This window comes from Notamacropus eugenii, chromosome 5, assembly GCF_028372415.1.
Source record: "Notamacropus eugenii isolate mMacEug1 chromosome 5, mMacEug1.pri_v2, whole genome shotgun sequence".
Taxonomy (NCBI): domain Eukaryota; kingdom Metazoa; phylum Chordata; class Mammalia; order Diprotodontia; family Macropodidae; genus Notamacropus; species Notamacropus eugenii.
Window position 1 is genome coordinate 341,862,863 of NC_092876.1, and position 23,366 is coordinate 341,886,228.

Sequence of the window (23,366 nt, forward strand, 5' to 3'; positions counted from 1 at the left end):
CTATTGGAAGACAGCCTGGTATAGAGGATCAAGGGTCAGCTTAGAGTCAAGAAGATCTGAATTAAAGCCTTCTCTCAATTTCTTACCAGGTATATGACAAGGTCAAGAAGCCTCTGCGCTCCAGGGACCTATTTAAATTACATCCACTTATTCACATAAGGAGAATAATTTTCCCATACTACTTAAATCGTGGGACCAGATGGAAAGAAAATAAAAACCTCTGAAGCATTTTTTTCAATTATTGCCATATATTGACTGGTGTATGGCTTTTATTCTCCTCCTTTCTCCCCACCCCAAGATTTTTATACAATGAAATACATAGTTTTATGTGAAAGTGCTTATAGTATGCAATGTTCATTCCTATACACAGAAGATAAGTGGTACAGCACAACTTAATTCAAGAGAAAATTTTTCCTTGTCAGTTCTGCCCAACTCCTCAAAACTCCATGTGGTGATTCCTTGGCAAAGGTACTGCAGTGATTTTTCATTTCCTTTTCCAGATCATTTTACAGACAAGAAAACTAAGGGAAACAGGAAACTGAGGCAAACAAGGTTAAGTGACTTATCCAGGGTCACACAGCTAAGAAGTATGTGAGACCTGATTTGAACTTTGGAAGAGGACTCTTACTGACTGAAACTCAACACTCTGCCAGCCACTCTGCTGCCCCTCAAGAGCAAGACATAGTTCAGGTTCCTGGAATAACTGATATGTACCAAGAGAAGGAAGAATTTACTCTGGGCTTCTTTTTGCTGTGTGTGTGTGTGTGTGTGTGTGTGTGTGTGTGTGTGTGTGTGTGTGTGTGTGTAAAATCTGAGACTTCATAGATATATTCTTCTCCTCCGATAGATATCCAAAGAATAGGAGTAAATAATATCAGAAATAGACCCTCATTTTTGCCCCTAGACCTTATTGTTATTAAACCTACAAAACTTGCTCAAAGGCCGAGGATAGGGGAACGATAGGGACAGGTGGAGATGATGGGACAGTGCTACCAAAGACCTGACTTTGACAATCCCTGCTCAGTTCCTTGGTCCCAGACGCAGCTAGGTGGGGCAGTGGAGAGAATGCTGGGTGTGGTATCAGGACGACCTGAATTCCCATCCAACCTCAGACATGAGCTGTGTCACCCTAAGCAAGACACTTAACCTCTGTTTCCTTCAGTTTCCTCAATTGCAAAATGGGATATTAACAGCACCTCCCTCGAAAGGGTTTTCAGGGTAAAATGAGATATTTCTTAAGCACTTAAAACATGCCTGGCACACGGTAAGTTCTATAAAAATGTTTATTCCCTTTCCAGTGGGACTTTATGTGGGTCATAAATTCTGAGTCTCTTTTTAAAATTTAGGGTGAGGAACTAGATAATCTCTAAGGTCTCTTCTACCTCTAAATCTACGATCCTAAGAGATTAAACCTTGGGGCTGAAAGGTGCTCCTGGCTGACCTTGTTCTGCACGAGTCTACCGATAAACATGCACTGTCCTTTTAAAAAGGGAGACACATGAGTTGGTGTTTTCATGGCTTCAAGTGTTCTAGAAATGTGACAGCTTTATATGTGAATCCCCTCCCCCCAAACAAGACCCTGAAAGCAGAGCTGACCCCATTTCCCAAGCGCTCTCTCATCAGCCTAAAGGGAAGTGAGCAGGGGGTCCTGGTCCGAGAGATGTGTTGGTCCGGGAGGGGTCGGGACGGGGAGCCTGGAGAAGGTGCTGCTTGCCAGGCCCAGGATGATCTTTCTTTCCTCCCGCCCCAGGAACCCAGCACAGCCTTTGCTTATCCTCTCTAACAACCAGAGAAATCGATTGTGAAGGTGGGAATAAGAAAGGAGCTTTGGGGATATGAAACTGAAAGTCTGCAAGCCACCTGGGGAGGGGCTGGGCTGTGGGGAGAGAGAGGTTGGGTTCAGGAGAAAGGAGGGAGTGCTGACTGCTCCCCTGCTTATTCTGCCCTCTCTGCTCCCCAGTTTCCCCTTCCCGAGCCCAGTGAACAAATGTCGCAAGCCCGGCTACTCGGTTCACGAGTCCCGAAAATGCCTTGATGGCGGCTGAAGGCGCAGCCTCCGACCCGCCATACCGGGTCCTGGTGCTGGTGCCCAGGCTCTGTTCTGGAATAGAGAGGAAACTGCAAAAGTATTTCCAGAGCCCGAAGAAGTCCGGGGGAGGCGAGTGCACGATCGAAGCCGGCCCCACCGAAGGCACTTTCTGGGTAGAGTTTTTGGAAAGAGAAGGTGAGCAGAAAGGGGCTGGGGGAGCAGCTGGACAGAGACCAGAGTGGGAGGAAAGGCTGAGGGGAGACGGGGTGAACTGGGAGAGGGCACCGAAGTGGAGGCCAGCCTGAGCAGGAGAAGGGGCCTGGGAAAGAGGACTTGGGTTAAGAATAATAATAGCTTACATTTATCTAACGTCTATCATGTGCCAGGCACCGTGCTAAGTTCTTTACAAATATCTCATTTAATGCTCGAAATAGCTCTGGGAGGTAGGTGCTATTACAGTATTGTAATGCCCATATTACAGTAGAGAAAAACTGAGGCAGAGGCTAAGTGGCTTGCCCCTGGTCACATTGCTAGTAAATGCCGGAGGCCACATTGACACTCAGTTCTTTCTGACTGGCCCCAGCACCACCTGGCAGCCTCTATTGAAAGCCTCCTCTGAGGGTCTGTTTTATTTCACTGGGGTTGGATGAGGGCTCTTTCTCTCATTCAGGACCTCAGGATTACCAAGGAAGGCAAGGAATCCATCCTCTTTGTAACTAGTCAATATACATTTATCACAGTTCTGTGGTTTCGCGTCCTCCATGCTGTGAGAAAGCCACAAATCTCCACACAGTACTACCCTTTGATCCACAAACTGTTGGAAGAAGGTGGCTGACCTACCCCAGTGGCAAAAGTAGACTGCCATTTGAGGGGGACCTGATCTCTTTCTTCAGGGGGTGGGAAGGCAAGGAAAGAGAGACCAAGATAATCATCTGGGTTCTCACATCCACTCTATTCCCCACTTGACTGAGTGGGATGGACCCTAGATTTTCTCAGGACTGACTTACTACTCCTTGTACTCATATAGGAGATTATCTGGGGTTCAAGTTCAGTGAAGTTCCAGCTGTAGATAATAATGAAGTAGAAGAGAACGCAGACAAACCTCTCATTCTAAGCAACACAGGGTCAGAATACAGAAGAAGCAAAAGCAAATAATGAAGGAAATATAAAGCTAAGAAATATTGTAGAACATTATTGGCCCTTACAGGTGTGGATGATAAATAACATTTTTTTTTTGCTGGGAAGTTGATTCCTTTTTAAATTTATTTTTAATTAATTGATTTTTAGTTTTCACCATTCACTTCCATAAAATTTTGAGTTCTAAATTTTCTCCCCCTCCTTCCCCAAAATGGTGTGCAATCTGATATAGGCTCTACATATACATTCATATTAAAACTATTTTCAAATTAGTTAAGTTGTAAAGAAGAATTAGAACCAATGGGAGGAACCATGAGAATGAAAAAACAAAGAGAGAGAGAGAGAGAGAGAGAGAGAGAGAGAGAGAGAGAGAGAGAGAGAGAAGAGAGAGAGAGAGAGAGAGAGAGAGAGAGAGAGAGAGAGAGAGAGAGAGAGAGAGAGAGAGAGAGAGAGAGAGAGACTAGTATACTTTGATCTGCATTCAGATTCCCTAGCTCTTTTATGGATGTGAGTTGCATTTTTCATCATGGGTCTTTTGCAATTGTCTTAAATCCTTAAACTGCTGAGAAGAGCTAAGTCTATCAAAGCCAGTCATTGCCCATCGTGACTGTTACTGTGTACAATGTTCTGGTTCTGCTCACTTCACTCAGCATCAGTTCATTTATGTCTTTCCAGGTTTTTCTGAAGTCTACTTTTTCATCATTTACTATAGTATTCCATTACATTCATATATGACAACTTGTTCAGCCATTCCCCAACTGATGACCATCCCTTGCATTTCCAATTCTTTGCCAACATAAAAAGAGCTGCTATAAATGTTTTTGTACATGTTGGTCCTTTTCTCATTTTTATGATCTCTTTGGGATATAGCCCTAAAAGTGGTATTGCTGCATCACAAGGTATGTACATTTTTTATAGCCTTTTGTGCATAGCTTCAAATGGCTCTCCAGAATGGTTGGATTGGCTCACAACTCCACCAACAATGCATTAGTGTTCCAATTTTCCAACATCTTCTCCAACGTTTATCATTTTACTGAACAAACTTTCTTTTTTCCCCCCTAAATGCTTAATGTTTATTGAATGAATGAATGAATACATGAATGAGAAATTATTGATATTCTTTTGGTTTCCTTTTAAGTTGTTTGAACTTTGTTAGTTTATTTTTTATTTTTAGTTTTCAACATTCACTTCCACACAATTTTGAGTTCCATATTTTCTCTCATCTCCCCCTCCCCCCCACTCCAAGACAGTATGAATTCTTATTATCCCTTCCCCTAGTCTGCCCTCCCTTCTATCACTCCCCCCCTTCTCTTATCCTCTGCCTATCTACTTTCCTGTAGGGCAAGATAGATTTCTGTATCCCACTGCCTGTATATCTTATTTCCCAGTTGCATGTAAAAATAATTTTTAAAGTTCGTTTTTAAAACTTGGAGTTCCACATTCTCTCCCTTCCTCCCTCCCCAGCCACTCTCATTTGATATAGCAATTTGATATAGGTTATAAATGTGTAGATATGCAAAACACTTCAATCCTGCCCCACCCTCCATTTATTCTATTCTCTCCTTTGACCCTGTCCCTCCTCAAATGTGTTATTATTATATTATATAATTATTATAACATATAATATTATTGTATAAATTATTGACCTGATTTAGCCCCACTCTATGTCAGTGCATATAAATTTTTCCAGTTTTCTCTGAAACTATCTATTTTATTATTTCTGTTTCTTGATGTCTTATACAGCCATCACCTCCCATTTGTCCATTCTAATATTTTAAGGAATTATTTTCTTCATTGAGTTTTTGTACCTCTTTTTCATTTGGCTAATTCTCTCTCTTAAAGTGTTATTTTCTTCATTATTTTTTGCCCCTATTTTACCAAGTTATTATTCCTATGTTGCTCTCATTTCTTTTCTCAGTTTTTCCTACCTCTCATTTTATATATTTTTAACCTTTTTCAAAAATTCTTATTTGACTTGTGTACAATTCATACTTTTCTTTAAGGCTCTACTGGTAGGTATTTTGACATTATTGTCTTCTGAGTTTCTGTCTTGATGTTCCCTGCCATCACAGTATGTTTTTATGGTTAGGCTCTTTTGTTGTTGTTTATTCTTTTTTGTAGCCTATTTCTTAACTTTGAATTTTGTGTTACAGTTGGACTGTGTTCCCAGGTTGGAGGGGTCAGGGCACTATCTTAAGCTTCAGCCTTTATCACATTAATATTTTTAGAACTCGTATTTGGAGTTTGGGAGGCTTTGGTGCTTCCAAAGTGGTATCATCCAGGAAGAGATATACTCACTGCTTCCTTGCACCTGGAAGTCATACTGCACCTCAGTGCCCTTGAGACAGCAAATGCACCTCTCCTCCTTGTAACTGTGATCCAGAAGTGAGTATAGGAAATGGAGTGCCAAACAATGCCCTGTCTTGTACCTATTGCTGGCACAGAGGTCCCTTATACACTGTTTCTGACCAGTGTCCTGATCTCCAGATTGTCTCCAACTTGAGAGTTCCCAAAACTGCTGGTATTACTGCCATATAGACTCTAGGCCAAACTCCACCCCAGTGTCACAGACCTCTTCTTACCTCCTAAGTTGTCTTGGGCTAGAAAATTATCTCACTCTGCCTTTTTTTTTGGTTCTACCACTCTCAAATTTGATTTGAGGTGTTGTTTTAATGTTTTTTGGAGGGAAATGTTGGAAGAACTTAGTTGCTCCCTCTACCCCACCATCATGGCTCTGCTCCCTCAAAGTCTTACTTATTTCCCTTTCATCATTTCTGACAGCACAATATTATGCATATGTGTGTGTGTATGTGTGTGTGTGTGAAATTTGTTCAATCTTTTCCCTACTTGATGTACATCCCCATAGTTTCCAATTCTTTGCTACAAAAAAGAGCTGCTATAAATATTTTTTTTGTTGTACATAATGGCCCTTTTCTTCTTTTTTTGACATCTTTGTGGTATAGGTAGAGTTGTCTTGCTGGGTCAACGGGTATGCATAGTTTAGGGATTTTGTAAACGTAGTTTCACATTACTTTTCAGAATGACTGAATCAATTCATAATACCACCAATACTGTCAATATATCTGTTTTCCACATCGCCTCCAACATTTGTCATTTTCTCTTTTTGTCAACTTACCAATCTTAGGGGTACACAGTACTACCTTAATGTTATTTTTACTTGACTTCCTTTGTAAAGTAATGGATAAGGTTTGTCTTCACATTTCTCTTCTTTGGGGAAACATAAAATTTTGAAACTTCATTATATAGAGCTACTCTTTCTTCTTAAGACTCTATTAAATTCAACTAATAACTATCAAATCTCTTCTGTTTCTCTGATTCCTTCTATTTGATACATTTCTTTTCAGTTTTTTTGTAGTGGCTGTTCTTTCCACTTTATATGGTTGTAGTCATCGTGTTTCTATTTTTTCTTGGTTATGCTTATTTCACTTTGACTCTGTTCATATGTCTTCCCATGCTTCTCTGTATTCTTCACATTTGTCATTTCTTATAGCATAGTAACAATCCATTAATTCCTATACCACAATATGTTTGCTCACCTCCCAAAAGGCTTCTATTTTATTTTCAGTACTTCATTGACACAAATGTACCACTCTAAATATCTTAGTGTATATGGAGACTTTCTTTTTATCAGTGACATGCATGACATGCTCTCTTGGAGTTGGGAAGACCTGAGTTTAAAATCAGATTCAGAAGCTTATTAACTGTGTGACCTTGGCCAGTCACTCAATCTCTGCTTACCTCTGTTTCCTTGTTTGTAAAATGGGGATGATAATGGCACCTAACTCCTACGGTTGTTATAAGGATGAAATGAGATAATAATTACAAAGTGCTTAGCACAGTGTCTGGCGTGTGCTAAGTGCTACATGTATCTTAGCTATAATCATTATCTGCTGGAGTATATGCCTAACTAGAATTTCTAAGTTAAAAAGAATGGACATTTTAGCATATTTCCTTTGTAATAATGACCAAGTTTAACTAAAGTTTAATTGAAATAAAAAGCTTTTCTTTCCTCTCTTCACAGAGGACAATGTGTATAAAAGATTGCAGACATCATGAGACACTTGGCTGATTTTGTCAAACTGCTTGTTCCCCTTTATACTTTTATTCATTGTTACAATGTGTGTTTCACTGGATAAGGAAAATTTTTGGAAATATAGCTGATAGCAAAGCAAAAGATAGCAATAAAAATAGGGGTTAGAAACAGTACATTTTTTTCCTTTTTTAAAAGATTACCACATCATAATCTTGATTTGACCTATATTTTTCAGTGAGTCAACGAGTCCTGGAGAGAGAGAATCATGAGTTAGAATTGCCAGGAGAAGAAAAGTTGAAGCTCACTATCAGATTACCTGGAGCAAAGGATGGGGATGAAGGCAATGAAGATGAAATCCCAACAGAAGTAAATATATCGTACATATGATCAAAAATGAAGCAGGGCATTTTTTTAGGCATTTGGGCAGGAATTCACTACCTGGAAGCAGGAGAAAGATATGAAAGAGAGAAATGTGAATTCTTGGCCATGTTGACAAAAGCAAGTGCTTTTAGGGGTTAAGAAGCTGGAACAATGTTGTGAAGGGTATAGAAAACTAAGCCCAGCACGTTCCTTGGTCCTTCTTAGCCTCGTAGAATCCCTGTCTTCCTTCAAGTCATAGCTCAGGTGCCATCTTATAGACAAAACTTTTCCTGATTCCTACCCTCTTCCCCCAAGGTGTTAATTGTCCTTACCTCTTAAAATCACTTTGTATTATTTAGTATCCATTGTGTTTACGTATTCCTCTTTTATCCTCCCAGCAGAATATCAGTTTGATGGTAGGAACATTTTCTTCTTTATATGCCTAGTACCTAGATACCTTACACAAAATAGGAGTCTAATATATGCTTGTTGAACTGAAAGAGACCCAAGTGGGATAAATATACTTAGAGGATGGAAAAAAGCAATGAATAACAGAATTTTCAAACCCAGAACATGTATGAAGAGCTAACTATGTGGCATTCAGTTCAACTCAGTTTTTAAAGTGGTATTTCTATTTTTAATTAACAATCATTTATTTTTCTCTCCCTTCTCTTCCCCATTAAAAAAGGAAAAAAATGCTTACAAATACATTCCTAAACAATAAAACAAATTTCCATGACAATCAAGATGGCTGACAAAAGTACAGTATAGTCAATAAGACCTGAGTTCAAATCCACCCTGACACCTGCTAGCTGGCAAGTCACTTACCCTCTTTGAATTTGGGGCTTTAATATTGCTGAGACTTTTTCTTCTCTGCTTTATTTAAGGAAATTATGGGTGAATATTTTTTACCTTTTTACTTAGACTTATGCTTCTACAGATTTGGGGAGTTTTCATATAAATGAGTTTACCTGAAAAATGTTTTCCAAACATTTCATTTTTATTATTATTCAGGGAGTTCAAAGATTCTTAAGTTATTTCTCCTTGATCTGTTTTCTAGTTTCATTTTTTTATATCACAATTTTTTCTATTTTTTCAATATTTTGGTTTTGTTCTAATCCAGCTATCCCATGTCAATATTACCTTCTATTTCATATATTGTAGGTTTCATAATAATAAGAGCTAACATTTATTTATCACTTACTATACACCAGACACTGTGCTAAAACACTTCACAATAATAACTCATTTAATCCTCACAACAACCCTGGGATGTAGGGACTATTATTATTCCCATTTTAAATATAAGGTAATTGAGGCAAAAAGAGGTAAAGTGACTCAAGTACTCAGCTAGAAAGCATCTGAGGTCACATGTGAACTCAGGTCTTCCTAATTCCACAGTCCAGCCCTCTATCCACTGTGCCACCAACTGTTATTTAGAGAAGACTTCCTACTTTCTCTTCCTATTCTTTTTTTCACAGCTTTAAAAACATTTTTTAATTATCTCTTGCTTCATTTCTGTTAGGCATTTATGCAGTTAGTGTTTGTGGGAAATTCTTTTTCTTTCATTTGAGTCTCTGTTTGTGGTTGTTTTAAAGTTCCTCTCTTTTTTTTGGGAGGAAATTATAGATTTGCAATAATTTTTATCCTGGTCCTATTTTATATTTGAGTTACTCATCTTACCAGCTCTAATCCCTGAAATAGAGTTTAATGCCAGCTCTACCCCATTGTTGGACTTTTCAGTCCTAAGGGCTATTTTGCTTCATCTTCCTCTTGATCTGCTGGATTTTTATACTGGCTTCCATTTCCTGGAGGTTGATCCTCTCCTCAACCACTCCCTGGATCTTTGAGATTCAGAGCATTGGATATTTAGGGCTGTTTGCAGCATCTCAGATCAGGCCATTCCAGGGCTTTCTTGTGGAGCCCCTTACTCTTGCTGCCTCTGCTCTCAAAACTTTGTAGGCTGTGGGTGCCTCAGGCCCATCACTGGTCACAGAGGCTTTGCTGGAGGTCAATTTTCTTATTGTCTTTGGATCCTGGGTGACCTAACATGCAGCTCTGGTGAGGAAGAAGTCATGCACTATATTTTATATTGGATCTTTTTTTTTTAAAACAGTTTTCAGTCTCTTGAGAACTTTAGGGTTTTGTAGATATACAGAATGTGGGAACTAGGTAGTCTAACTCTATTTCAATGAGTTATCTTGGCAGGAAGCCTCACCTAGAGTATGAGGTACCATGTCCTGCCCACACCTCTCCTGTACTTGTCCATCTAATCCCTACTCTGATTTCCTTCACTTGGGCTAGTAGTATTTGCTTCCTTTTCTTCCCTTCTGATAACTTTCCAAAGAATTTTCATCAGTTTGCCAAACTCTCTCTTTGAATATGACCCCCAGAAGCCAACACAGTTCTTTATGGTATAAGCTAACCAATGAATAGGTACAGTAGAATTTATGTCTTATTTGCATTGTAAATATGTTGATCTTAGGGAACCACAGAATTCAACAATTTATTTCATGCAAGTACTCTAGGCTGATCCCAGACATGTCTTCTCTGTAGAATGTAGTTCTCCTTTATGCTTTTTTGTTTTTTTTTTTGGTCTTTAGGAATCCAAGATCAGAGATGGAGACCAAGAACAAAGTAACAGATCATCCTGAATTAATCTGATATACATACAGGAAGTAAATTATTTTCCCTCATTAAATGTCAGCATGCTTTGATTTGATTTTCATTTGCCTTGTACATTAATAACTTATGATTACAATGCAAGAATGGGTAAGAACCAGCAAAAAAATCTGGATGTGTTCATTTCAATCTTGTTTGCTAGTTCACTATTCCACATTAAACCATCCCTTCTCCCGATTCTGCTTCTTGTTCTTTCCCTGAGAAGATCTGGTTGTTGTTGTCTTTTCCTTTTGAGCAGTTATCTATGGCCCATGGATGAAGTCCAGCTGCTACTCTGTTTTCTTATTGTATTTTCTCCCCCTAGTGGGCACAAGGAAAAACTCCATTGACTGGAAATTGAAAATTTAACCTCAAGTAAACATTTGTCTGAGGGATTGTTGGATTTTCTGGGGAGGTCCATTGCTCTTTTTAGTTACAGAGAGCATCTATTTTCAGCTGATTTACTCAAAATATTACAAAGTGATATACAGAGAGGCATGCATCATAACCTCTCACTCTGGCAATAATGTTTGTGATCCCAATTATGTATGTTTTTGTATCCTTAAAACTAGATGTATCAGAAGAATGGGACACAAAGCTCCCATTGGAAGAGACAGAGAACATGTCCAATGGCTCTTTGGTTGCACTTAAAAATATCAAAGATCTGGATGAGTGTATCCTGGTTTTGCTAGTGGAAAACAATAGTGGTCTGTCAAAAACCAAAGGAGATTTTGAAGTAGAAATCATACCAGAAGTGGAAACTGCTGTGCTTACCTTTCTGAAACATATTGGTAAGACTGAGTAAAAATTAGAAAATGTTCATCTGCAAGTAGTGTTTGAGTTATGCCTTGAAATTCTGATTGGCAAAAAGTGTGTCATCCTTGAAATGACCTTTCTGGCCATTTCCAGTAGTCTTTCTGTCTCTCAATAAGAAAAAACTTTGAAGATTCAGGTCACTAGGTGGTAATAATGGATATAATGCTGGATTTGGACTCAGGAAGACCTGTATTCAAATCCTTTCTCAGATATTAGCTTTTTGATCCTGGGCACATCACTTAAGATCTTTGTGATTTAGTTTCTTCATCTGTAAATTATAGAGGTAGGACTTGATGACCTCTAAGCTCTATTCCAACTTTAAATCTACTATTCTAAGAAATGTCATTGCATTTATTAGCATGGTAGAAATGTATATTGTTTTGACTCCAAATTTCTGATGCGTTTTAATAGGAAATGGGACTTTATCATTATGAGTTCTAGGAGTATGTGTAGAAAGAGAATAGGTGGCATTTACATAATATTTGAAGATTTGAAAAGCACTTTATTTAAATTAACTCATTTGAACCTCACCCTGTGAAGAAAATTCTGCAGTTATTCTTATTCTCATTTTACAGATGAGGAAAGTGAAGTTTTCAAAGAGATTCAAATAAGTTGACCAGGGTCAAACAGCTAGTTTCTGAGGATGTATTTGAATATAGATCTTGAATTCATTCAGAATGTTACCATTCTACTTACTTTATCACAATGTAAAGAATAAAGGAAAGTTCTGGGGAAAGTGCAAGGAAGGTGAAAAAGACCACTTTTAGAAGCATGAAAAGTTTTATGGAGAAAGTGATCCCTGAGCCCAGAATCTGAGGATCCCAGGTATTGTGAAACTAGTTGAAGGCAGAAAAATCAAGTGTAAATTAGTGATCTTTCTAAATTAGAGAGCTCTAGTATAAATATCTAGGGGAAGGTAGGTGCTATGGGTGGTGCTGTGCTGGGCCTAGAATCAGAAAGACTCATCTTCCTGATTTCAACTCTGACCTCAGACATTTACTAGCTGTGTGACCCTAGGCAAGTCACTTAACCTTGTTTGCCTCAATTTCCTCATCTATTAAAAAATGAGGTAGAGAAGGAATCAAACCACTCTAGTATGTACACCCTTCCCTGTCCCCAAAAGAAAACCAAATGGGATTATGAAGAGACTAACATAACTGAAATAATTGAAGAACATAAAAACAAAATTTTCCTGTTTATGTCCCCCATTGAACTCCATTTTTTCAATTTATCTTTACAGCTTCAGCTCATCAATTCACTTTACATGCACCATTTTCTAGAGAAAGCATACCATTCTCTATCCCTGTCCTCACTTCACCCACTTCTAACTCAGTATCTCTGCTCTGGTCATTCTCATCTTAGCATGGATACTTTCCTTCCAGCTGTTTTTGAACTTTATCCCTTTCCTTAAGACTCAGCTGAGGGGTTACTTTCTCCATGAAGCTTTGCCTGACTCCCTCAGCTGAAAAGCTGCTTTTCCTCTTGTACTTCTTAACACACACCATTTTGCCACTGTATAGTTACTTATATAGTATATAGATGTCTATTTACATTTATGTAGCAATATAGTTCCCTGCTATTAGATTGTAAGTGCCTTGAAATCAGTATCTATGTCCTATTTATCATCATATGCCTCCAGCACCCAGAACAGTACTACAATATAATGAATATTTTTTTAAATTATTGAATAGAATAGTAACTGTTATTTAATATTCAATCAGTAGTAATGGTTGAACTGGGTAGTAACTGGGAGAGAGTCAGTGGATGATTTCTGTCAGAAGAACTCCACTCTGCTCAACCAGAAGGAGCTTCCAAGTACAACACCAGCATAGAGGTGTGCACCTTTCAAACCTAGGATTTTATCCTATGAGTTCTTTTAGGAGTGTGAGTTCTTACCGAGAAATCTTCACTTCAACCACTCTACATGAAGCATATTTTAAATGTTTTCTTTCTCAACAAAAGCTTCAATAATACACTAATGATCACTTTGCTTTTCTTCATAGATACAAAGACATTTGTTGAACGTTGTTCTCGAAACCGAATAGTCCAAGAAAAAAAGATTTTTGTAGAACCTCTGGAAGAGACAAATGCCATCCTGGTGGAAAACCTGCCCCCCAATACTAATGAAAGCTGCATCACTCTTTTCTTTGAAAACCACAATAATGGAGGGGGACCAATAAACAAAGTCCAGTGTTTCCCAAAGGACAATTCAGTTCTGATTGAGTTTTCTGATTGCCAAGGTAATAATACCTACTGCTAACTTAATCCTGCTTTTTCCCCAATTTATGACATCCATTTCATTTTAACAGCACTGAAATTTATATGTATTAAAGCTTGCAAAGCACTTTATATATATCATCTGACCCTCACAGCAACCTTTTGTGCTAGGTAGTATAAGTATTTTACAGATGAAGACACAGGTTCATAGAATTTAATTTGCCCATAGCCATATAGTTAGTATGTATTCAAAAACAGGATCTGCATCCAACTCTGACTCTAAGGCTAGCCCTCTGTCCGAAAGGTATGCTTAGAGGTATTATGCTCATTTAGCAGATGACACAATTGAGATCAAGAGAGGCTGAATAACTTGCTCATGGTCATACTAGTAGCAAGTATCAGAGGATCAAGTCCTGCATTGGACCCACTACACGATGAAGTCAGCTCAAGGACTGAGCTTAGAGTTAGGATATCTGAACTGAGGAGATGGAGGCTTAATGAAAGGGGACCTTATGGGGAGCCATCAAGGATGCATACCTTTCTACTTGGAATATGGCAAGACTTCTCTGGATGTCTTGAAGTACTGTCTTTACGGGGTCACAGCATTTCAGATAACTGATTTCTGTTTTCCATTCTCTGATTCTTTTCTCCTGGGCTTATGCTGGTATATTTTTGGGTACGGGGAGTGTCTGGACCTGTGATATCATTGGCACAGGGAAGTTCTGAAGAAAAAAATTTCCTCCCAATGCACACTGACAATTGTTCTACAACTTGTAAGTCTCAAGGGGTTTCCTTAGCAATCACTGGTTTAGTGACTGCTTAAGGTCACATCTTCAGTGGTGGGATCCAGATCCAGTAGTCTTGGCTCTGAAGTTGTTTCTCTCTCTTCCCACTACTTCATGTGTAGTGTCTTTGATAAGACAGGGAGTGAATAAATGACTTTTTATGGCGGGCTTCCCTCTGCCTAGTGTCAGCTGACTGCACAAAGACAGCTGTATGTTTTGAGAGAAGGATGTTGGGTGTGGGCTCAGAGAAGATTGGGTAATGTGCAGTTTAGTTCTTCCCTAAAAATTCCCTTTGTACTCTTTACAACACATGAGATGAGTGTCCTGAATAGGAAGTCAGATTTGGGAAGCACATTACAATTCCTGAAGTGCTATTCTTATAACAACTCCATAGGTAGTTCAAAGAATTATTTCCATTTTTATAAAATAAGAAACTGAGGCTCTGTTATACATAACAGTGACTTGCACATGGTTATAGAACTAGTTAAAAGCCACAGCAGAATTTGAATCCAACTATCCTGACTGCAGGACCAATGTTATATTCACTTAACCTCCCTCTGTCAAAGATCTCCAGTTGCATAGGACAAGAATTTACAAGACATGGAAGAAAAATCACTCTACTTCATGTATTAAGATTTTAAAGGCTTTGTCAGATGATCATTAACATTCAAGCATTTCTGTTTGCAAGGAGGTATAGATGGGCAAAGTTCCCCCTGTTAATTGAAATTGTCTTGGATCCAAATAATTTATGCCTACTTTTTACAAGAATAATGAAACAAAAGGCAAAAGTCCATTGTAAAGTAAAAAACAGGCGTGCAATTAAAATTTGAGGCTTTTTGTTTACTTTCTTTTTTTCTTTTTTTTAATTTAAGGTTTCAACATTCATTTCCACAAAATTTTGAGTTCCAAATTTTCTCCCCATCTCTCCCCTCCCCCCACCCCCAAACTCCAAGCATTCTAATTACCTCTATCACCAATCTGCCCTCCCTTATAACATCCCTTCCTTCCCTTATCCCCATCTTCTCTTTTGTCCTGTCGGGCAAGATAAATTTCTATACCGCATAATCTGTATTTCTCATTTTCTAGTTGTATGCAAGAACAATACTCAACAGTTGTTCCTAAAACTTTGAGTTCCAACTTCTCTTCCTTCCTCCCTCCCTACCCATCCCCACTGGGAAGGCAAACAATTCAATATTGGCCATATATGTGTAGTTTTGCAAATGTCTTTCATAATAGTCGTGTTGTATAAGACTAACTATATTTCCCTCCATCCTATCCTGCCCCCCATTTGTTCTATTCTCTCTTTTGACCTTGTCCTTCCCCAAAAGTGTTGACTTCTAATTGCTCCCTCTTCCCATTATCTTCCCTTCCATCACCCCCCCACCCTGCTTATCCCCTTCTCCCCCACTTTCCTGTGTTGTAGATAGGTTTTCATACCAAAATGAGTGTGCATTTTATTTCTTCCTTGAGTTGAATGTGATGAGAGTAAGCTTCATGTTTTCTCTCTCACCTTCCCCCTTTTCCCCTCCACTGAAAAGTCTTTTACTTGCCTCTTTTATGAGAGATAATTTGCCCCATTCCATTTCTCCCTTTCTCCTCCCAATATATTCCTCTCTTACCCCTTAATTTCATTTTTTTAGATGTGATCCCATCCTAGTCAACTCACCCTGTGCTCTCTGTCTCTCTCTGTCTCTGTCTCTGTCTCTCTTTCTGTGTATGTGTGTGTGTGTGTGTGTGTGTGTGTGTGTGTGTGTGTATGTAATCCCACCAATTACCCAGATACTGAAAAAAGTTTCAAGGGTTACATATATTATATTTCCATGTAGGAATGTAAACAGTTCAACTTTAGTAAGTCCCTTATGATTTCTCTTTCCTGTCTATTTTTTCATGCTTCTCTTCATTCTTGTGTTTGAAAGTCAAATTTTCTTTTCAGCTCTGCTCTTTTCATCAAGAATGCTTGAAAGTCCTCTATTTCATTGAAAGACCATTTTTTTTTTGCCCTGAAGTATTATAGTCAGTTTTGCTAGGTAGGTGATTCTTGGTTTTAGTCCTAGTTCCTTTGAATTCTGGAATATCATATTCCATACCTTTCAATCCCTTAATGTAGAAACTCCTAGATCTTGTGTTATCCTGATTGTATTTCCACAATACTCAAATTGTTTCTTTCTAGTTGCTTGCAATATTTTCTCCTTGACCTGGGAACTCTGGAATTTGGCTACAATGTTCCTAGGAGTTTCTCTTTTTGGATTCTTTCAATATTTATTTTGCCCCCTGGTTCTAGAATATCAGGGCAGTTTTCCTTAATAATTTCATGAAAGATGATGTCTAGGCTCTTTTTTTGGTCGTGGCTTTCAGGTAATTCCATAATTTTAAAATTGTTTCTCCTGGATCTATTTTCCAGGTCAGGTGTTTTTCCTACGAGATATTTCACATTAGCTTCCATTTTTTTCATTCTTTTGCCCAATGTGGCCTCTGTGGGTGCTGCCTGAGGCCAGAGCTATGGGAAGGCCCTTCTCCCTTCTTGGCCAGCTGAAAAAACCCTATCACTGACCTTTGGCACCTGTGGGTTGAGGGATCTGCAAACCGTCGCTATTGCGACTGGGGATTATGCCCCCGTGGCCTGCTCTTGTCCTCCACCCAGAGCACGACTAAGGCTGGGCTAGCCTCCGCTCCATCTTTGGTGCAACAGATGTTTCCTGTCAGCCTTTCAGTTTACCCTGAGCTGGAAATCTCCTCCACTGTATTGTTCTGTGGCTTCTGCTGCTCTAGAATTTATGGAAAGTCTTTCTTTATAGGTGTTTTATGGGCTGTTGGGGAAGAGCTAGTATATGTGCATCTTTCTACTCTGCCATCTTGGCTCCACCCCCTTTTTCTTTACTTTCAAAGGACAATAATAATATTTATGCAAAAGAGATGTCATGGTACAATCTATCACTTCCACTTCATTGCACTTTATTTTTTTGAAATTTATTAATTTTATGTTTTTTTTCCTTCTCTCCCCTTCTCTCCCCCCTCCCTCCCCATGATGGCATGCAATATGATATGGCTGATATGATATGAATTTCTTCCTATTAAATTCCTATTATTTATTATATCAGTTAATAATTAATAGGAATTAACAATTCCTATTAAACACATTTGCACATTAGTCATGTTGCATGGAGTAATTATGAGAATTATATGAGACTATGAGAAAGAAAAAAACAAAACAAAACAAAAAAGAAAATAGTCTGCTTCCCTCTGTATTCTGACTCCATAGTTCTTTCTCTGCAAGTGGTTTTGATAAGTGCTGCTTTATAATACCATTTGAAATCTGGGATGGTTAGGCCACCTTCCCTAGCATTTCTTTTCAATAATTCCCTTGATAGTCTGGAAATTTTGTTCTTCCAGATGATTTTTTTATATTATTTTTCTAGCTCTATAAAATAATTTTTTGGTAGTTTGATTTCACACTGAATAAGTAAATTAATTTGGGTAGAATTGTCCCTTTTATTATATTAGCTCAGCCTACCCACAAGATTACTCATGACGGTTTCCAATTTTTTAGATCTGATTTTATTTGTGCGAAAAGTGTTTTGCAATTGTATTCATATAGTTCCCAGGTTTGTTTTGGCAGGTAGACTCCCAAATATTTTATAATGTTTACATTAACTTTAAATAGAATTTCTCTTTCAAAATCCATTGCTGCTGGACTTTGTAGTAATATATAGAAATGCTGATGATTTATGTGGGTTTATTTTATATCCTGCAACTCTGCTACAGCAGTTTATTATTTCAAGTAGTTTTTTTCTTGATTCTCTAGGATTCTTTAAGTATATCATCATATTATCAGCAGAGTGCCTATTCTAATTTCTTCAATTTTGTTTCCTTCTCTTATCACTAAAGCTCACATTTCTAAGACCATATTGAACAACAGTGGTGATAATGGACATCCTTGTTTACATTCCATTTTCAATCAGGTTAAAGGTGAACAACCTGATACCTCTCTTATTTACCTTAATCGAAAGATCAACCCAAAGGTGTCCCTGTAGAGTGAAGTTAGTTGAGCATTCTTTCTTATTGGAAACATGTCATTCTCATGAAAGTAACTCAAAGACAGAGTGGGGAGAAGAAGGCAAATTTATTTACACATCCAGATGTGGGTACTGTTCACAGAAAGTGGAACAGAACCCCATACGAAAGCAAAAACAAGTTTGAATATTGTTTGAGTGATCAGGCCTCCCCTTATAGTCAGGATTGGTCAAGACTCCTCAGAGTTACAATGTTTCTGACACTCCCATTACATAGCAATCCTTGTTATGTTCCCTCTTCCCAAACATACTTCAACATATATCCCATGATGAGAAAATGGTGGGATAATTTTATGCAGAGTGTGTCAGTCATATGCATGAAGCCTCTTAAGCAAAAACAGCTGAGGGAATATCTTGAATTTGTCTCTCCTTTTAGTTTGGTACATCCCCTGCAGACACAGGACCTTGAGATTTCTTTTGTTCAGTACTCCCTCCCCATCACTTAGCTACCAAATAGATGTTTCTTTCTTTGGAGGACAAACTTCATCTTTTTCTTGCATTCTTTAACTTCCTCTCCTGATAGGAAAGAGAACAGTTTCTTTTTCTCTTTGCTGAGTCAGCTAAGGTGAATAATTTACCCTTTGGTTACCACCTGTATTCCCTGGGGCTTTGAGCACCCATTCCCAAGCTGTACCAATTGAGATAATTTTAACTTGAGGGCAAGAATACCCTGAGGTTCACGTACAATATTTTGTCTATAAGATTAGTAAATTATAAGATAAAATGTATTAATAAAATAATAATAGCTCAGAGCCCCTTGAAAGGAAAATTCTTAACATTTGGAAAGTAGTTCTGATAATGATAATAATAATAGCAACTTGGATTTATGTAGCACTTACTATGTGCCAGGTACTAAGCTACAAATATTATCTCATTCCTCATAACAACCCTGGGACGTATGCACAATTATTATTATTCCTACTTTACAGTGCGAAAAACTAAGGTAAACAGAGGTTAAGTAGTGTGTATTAGCTTTCATAAGCAATATTCTTTTTGGTTGCTCTTTCCCTATGGTAATGTTTGTGTTTGGTGATGATTGAGTATACAATACAAAAGAATTTCTTTTTGAGGCAATCTGCATAAAGTGATTTGCCCAGTGTCACAGTTAGGGTCAGAAGCTGGGTTTGAACTTGAACTTTCCATACTCCAGGCCCTGCACCCTGTCTATGGTGCCACCTACCTGCCTCCTCTTACCTGTTTAAATCATGCATGATTCCAGACAATCGTTGACTTTCACTTTAATCAAAGATGAACATGTAGATAACCTCTCTCAATTGGATTAATCAAATGACCTTCTTCTTCTTAGTTACCGTAAGAAAAGACAAACTGTCTTTCTAATAAGCTTAGTTTAAAGGAATCAAAATTCCTTCCTGAACTAGATTTCTTTTTATTCAAGGACAATTGATTAAGTTTTTGATACAAGAGAAGAAGCAGGACTTCAGGCTCGAACAAGGTCTTTGATTCAAGTGATTCAGAGGACTTCAGACCAGGACACTGATAATATTATTCTTCAGTGTCTTTTGATATTGACCTTAGTGCAGTATGATTCCACAAGGCGAGTGGCTTGGATTCCCTTTACATAAACTCATGGTGTTCATACTGCTACAGTTCATAAAGGTCAGCTTTATATTTCTATTATCTCACCCTATCATTTCTGAACAGAGGGAAATGTTCAAGAAAATGAACATTACTGATAACTTGGATCACCTTATTTTCTTACTTTTAAGAAATTTCTGATACTTTAAGTCCAGTTTGTAATACATTGCAGCAGTTAGTACCCCAGCATACACAGAAGAGCCTGTTGCACGGGTTCTTAGATGTACTTTTCTAAAAGGAAAGCAACTTTTGAGGGGTCAACAGAGAAAATAGAAGCAGAGAAATAAAGATCAACAGACAGGGCTTCCAAATGTCTGACCATTATATGCATCTATAATTGCCAGAGATAGAAAAACCAACATCTGGGTTTTCATAGCCAGGGGGCTTCTTAAGAGCTACCCAGAATCTCATCTGTCCCATGAACATTTTTCCAAAGAGAAAGCCCCAAAGTAAAATCTCACCTCAGAGTATATACACACTTTTCAGAGCCTGAGGGCACGACCCAGTGTCTCATTAGAAATTAACAAAAACTTTCCTTAAGTTCAGGGAAGGAACTAGATCTTGGGAAACTTCACAAGGACACAAATGTAATATAAAGGGTATAGTTTATGTACCAAATTCTGGGACTAGAAAACAGCCCATTTCCTGAAGCTTCCCTAGGAAGGCCTATTAATAGATGGGGAAGATATTTAATTAACATTACATACTGACCATTTGACCTTGGGCAAGTCACTTAACCCTGTTTACCTCAGTTTCCTCATCTGCAAAATGAGCTGGAGAAAGAAATGGCAAATCACTTCAGTGTCTTTGCCAAGAAAACCCCAGAACAGATCACAAAGAGTCAGATATGACTGAAAACAAAAAACATTTACCCCTGGAATTTTTCCACTGTGAGACACCTTATTAAAAGACAGTGCCCTCATTTGACAGATCAAATAAAGAATATACATAACAGTATTTACTTGACTAGGGGTAGCCCTGGGATTATAATCCAGGTGTCCTGGTCTCTAATTTAATGTTCCTTCCCAACATTATACCATACATATATTAAATAATCCTAGGATCCTTGAGTTGAATTACACTCAGAAAGTATCCGGTATCACTTTCTCCCTTCTACTTTCACTTGCTACCTGTAATGTGGGAATCCTTATATATAGTTTGATTGAGTTTTCCTAGTGAAGCTTCCAGAAATAGGCTTTTTTCTAGTCCCAGAATGTGGTACATAAACTATACCCTTTACATTATATTTGTGACCTTATGACATTTCCCAAGATCTAGTTCTTCCTCAGAAAAGTAAAGGTTCCTGCCTGTTTACTTTGAAGTATTTTGAGCATAGGTCAATGCTCCAAATGCGTAAAAATACTAAAACATTATGCAAAGTCAGTCAACCAACCAATAAAATTTATTAATGGCCAACTATGTGCCTGGCACTGTGTTAAGCACTGGGGCTACAAAAAGAGGCAAAAGATAGTTCTTGCACTCAAGAAGCTTTTCACAGAAACAGGAAGACACCATGCACATAAATATATACAGGCAAGCTATATGCAGGATAAAAAAACAAATTATTAACTCAAGAAAGGTCTGGAATTAAGAGGGGATGCAGAAGGCTTTCAGTAAAAGAACGAATTTTAGTTGGAACTTAAAGGAAGCCAGTGAGGTTGGTAGGTGAGAATGAAGAGGGAGAGCATTCCAGACATAGGGGACAGACAGAGAAAAGGCCAGGAACTGAGAAATGGCATATGTTATTTTTTTAAATTTAATTTAATTTTTTATTTTTAACACAGTTCATGTCACATAAAATAATTGCAACTTTTGGTCAGGTGATACTTCTTTTTAAAACATTTATAATATAGACCACAAAAGAATTTTTTTAAAAACATTAACCAACTGAGACACAAATAATATTCATGTATGCTAACTTCACAAGCCTAAAATTGTCTCCACAGTATTACTAAGAATTAAGGGACCCTAACTTATTATTGTTGGTCTAAAGTCCTAAGCCTAATAGCTTAATTTTAGACTTAACCTTGGATGTTCCCCTACCAACAATCTATAATTTAATAGATCTAGTATTAAGCTTACAAACCTTTTCACTATAGGAAATTGCCACTAAGAGTAGGGACATTGCAGGGAACCAATGTCTTCCCAACTTCATGTCAATTCCAGGCAGAAATAGATTGTCAACTTGCATTCAGTCAGTATTAAAGTCTGCCAGGTGTCAGTGGGCAAATTGAGTCAGGAGAATCCTATCTCAGCCCAGGCTGAATAGCTGTTCTCCCACCCTTCCCATGAGATGCCCTTTTTCAGTTCATACCAGCATCTCATAGGCTTACTGGCATCATGGATCAGAGGCTCAGACATGATTGTATTTCCACAATACTCAAATTGTTTCTTTCTAGATGTTTGCAGTATTTTCTCCTTGATCTGGGAACTCTGAAATTTGGCCACAATATTCCTAAGAGTTTCTCTGTTTGGGTCTCTTTCAGGAGGTGATCGGTGGATTCTTTCAAAATTTATTTTGCCTTCTGGTTTTAGAATATTAGGGCAGTTTTCCTTGTTAATTTCATGGAAGATAATGTCTAGGCTCTTTTTTTGATCATGGCTTTCAGGTAGTCCCATAATTTTAAAATTGTTTCTCCTGGATCTATTTTCCAAGTCAATTGTTTTTTCAGTGAGATGTTTCAAATTATCTTCTGTTTTTTTAAACTTTTGGTTTTGTTTTTAACTGCTTCATTTATCTCATCATCATTCATTTCCCTGAACTTAATTCTCACTTTCAACAAATTGTTTTGTTCAGTGAGCTTTTGAGCCTTCTCCTCCATTTGGCTAATTCTGCTTTTTAAAGCCTCCTTCTCTTCATTGGCTTTTTGGACCTCTTTTTCCAATTGAATTAGTGTCTTTTTAAAGGTGTTATTTTCCTCAGCATTTTTTTGGTTCTCCTTTAGTATGCTGCTAACTTGTTTTTCAAGGTCTTCTATTGCCTGAGACCTGTTTAAGATTCCTTTGGAGGCCTTGGAGGCAGGAGCCTGGACTTCCTCTAATATTATGCCTTGTTCTTCCTCATCCAAAAGGATGGGAGGAGACACCTGTTCACCAAGAAAGTAACCTTCTAAGGTCTTATTTTTTTTTCCTTTTTCAGGCATTTTCCCAGCCAGTTACTTCACTTCTGAGTTTCCTCTCCACAACCACCTCTCCTCCAGTTCTGCCAAGCCAGCACTGGGAGCTGAGACTCAGATGAGCTGCTCCAAACCCTCAGGGGCTCTGGGGGGGGGGCAGGCCCGATATTCAGTGTGAGATTAAGATAAGCTGCTCAGGTGGGGGGCAGGTCCACCACACAGGGCTCGGTTCCCTCAGGGGCTTCACTATGAGACCTTCAACAATGGATGTGGGCTGCTGCCTGCCTTGGGAGCCCTGGTCTGCTACTGCCTCTGCTGCTGCCACCTGAGGAGGCCTGAGTTATGGGGACACCTTGCTCCCTTCTCGGCCAGCTGAAAAAACCCTCTCACTGACCTTTAGTGCCTGTAGGTTGAGGGATCTGCGTTGTCTCAGGAGATTCTGTCCCTGAAGCCTGCTCGGTCCTACTCCTCCCCATACCAAGCAGCCAAGGCTGGGCTGGGCTCTGCTCCATGTCTGGTGGGACA

General features: G+C 38.5%; 1 protein-coding gene across 1 annotated transcript in view; it reads left to right on the plus strand.

Moving 5' to 3' along the window:
- Positions 1-1,980: 1,980 nt before the first annotated feature.
- LOC140506520 (protein mono-ADP-ribosyltransferase PARP14-like) overlaps positions 1,981-23,366 on the plus strand; it is a 62,412-nt gene continuing 41,026 nt past the window's right edge. The window contains exons 1-5 of the mRNA XM_072613793.1: positions 1,981-2,224; positions 7,456-7,586; positions 10,184-10,217; positions 10,814-11,032; positions 13,061-13,297. Coding sequence (XP_072469894.1) covers positions 2,035-2,224; positions 7,456-7,586; positions 10,184-10,217; positions 10,814-11,032; positions 13,061-13,297 — 811 coding nt within the window. The 5' untranslated portion in view covers positions 1,981-2,034. The remainder of the gene's footprint in view (positions 2,225-7,455; positions 7,587-10,183; positions 10,218-10,813; positions 11,033-13,060; positions 13,298-23,366) is intronic.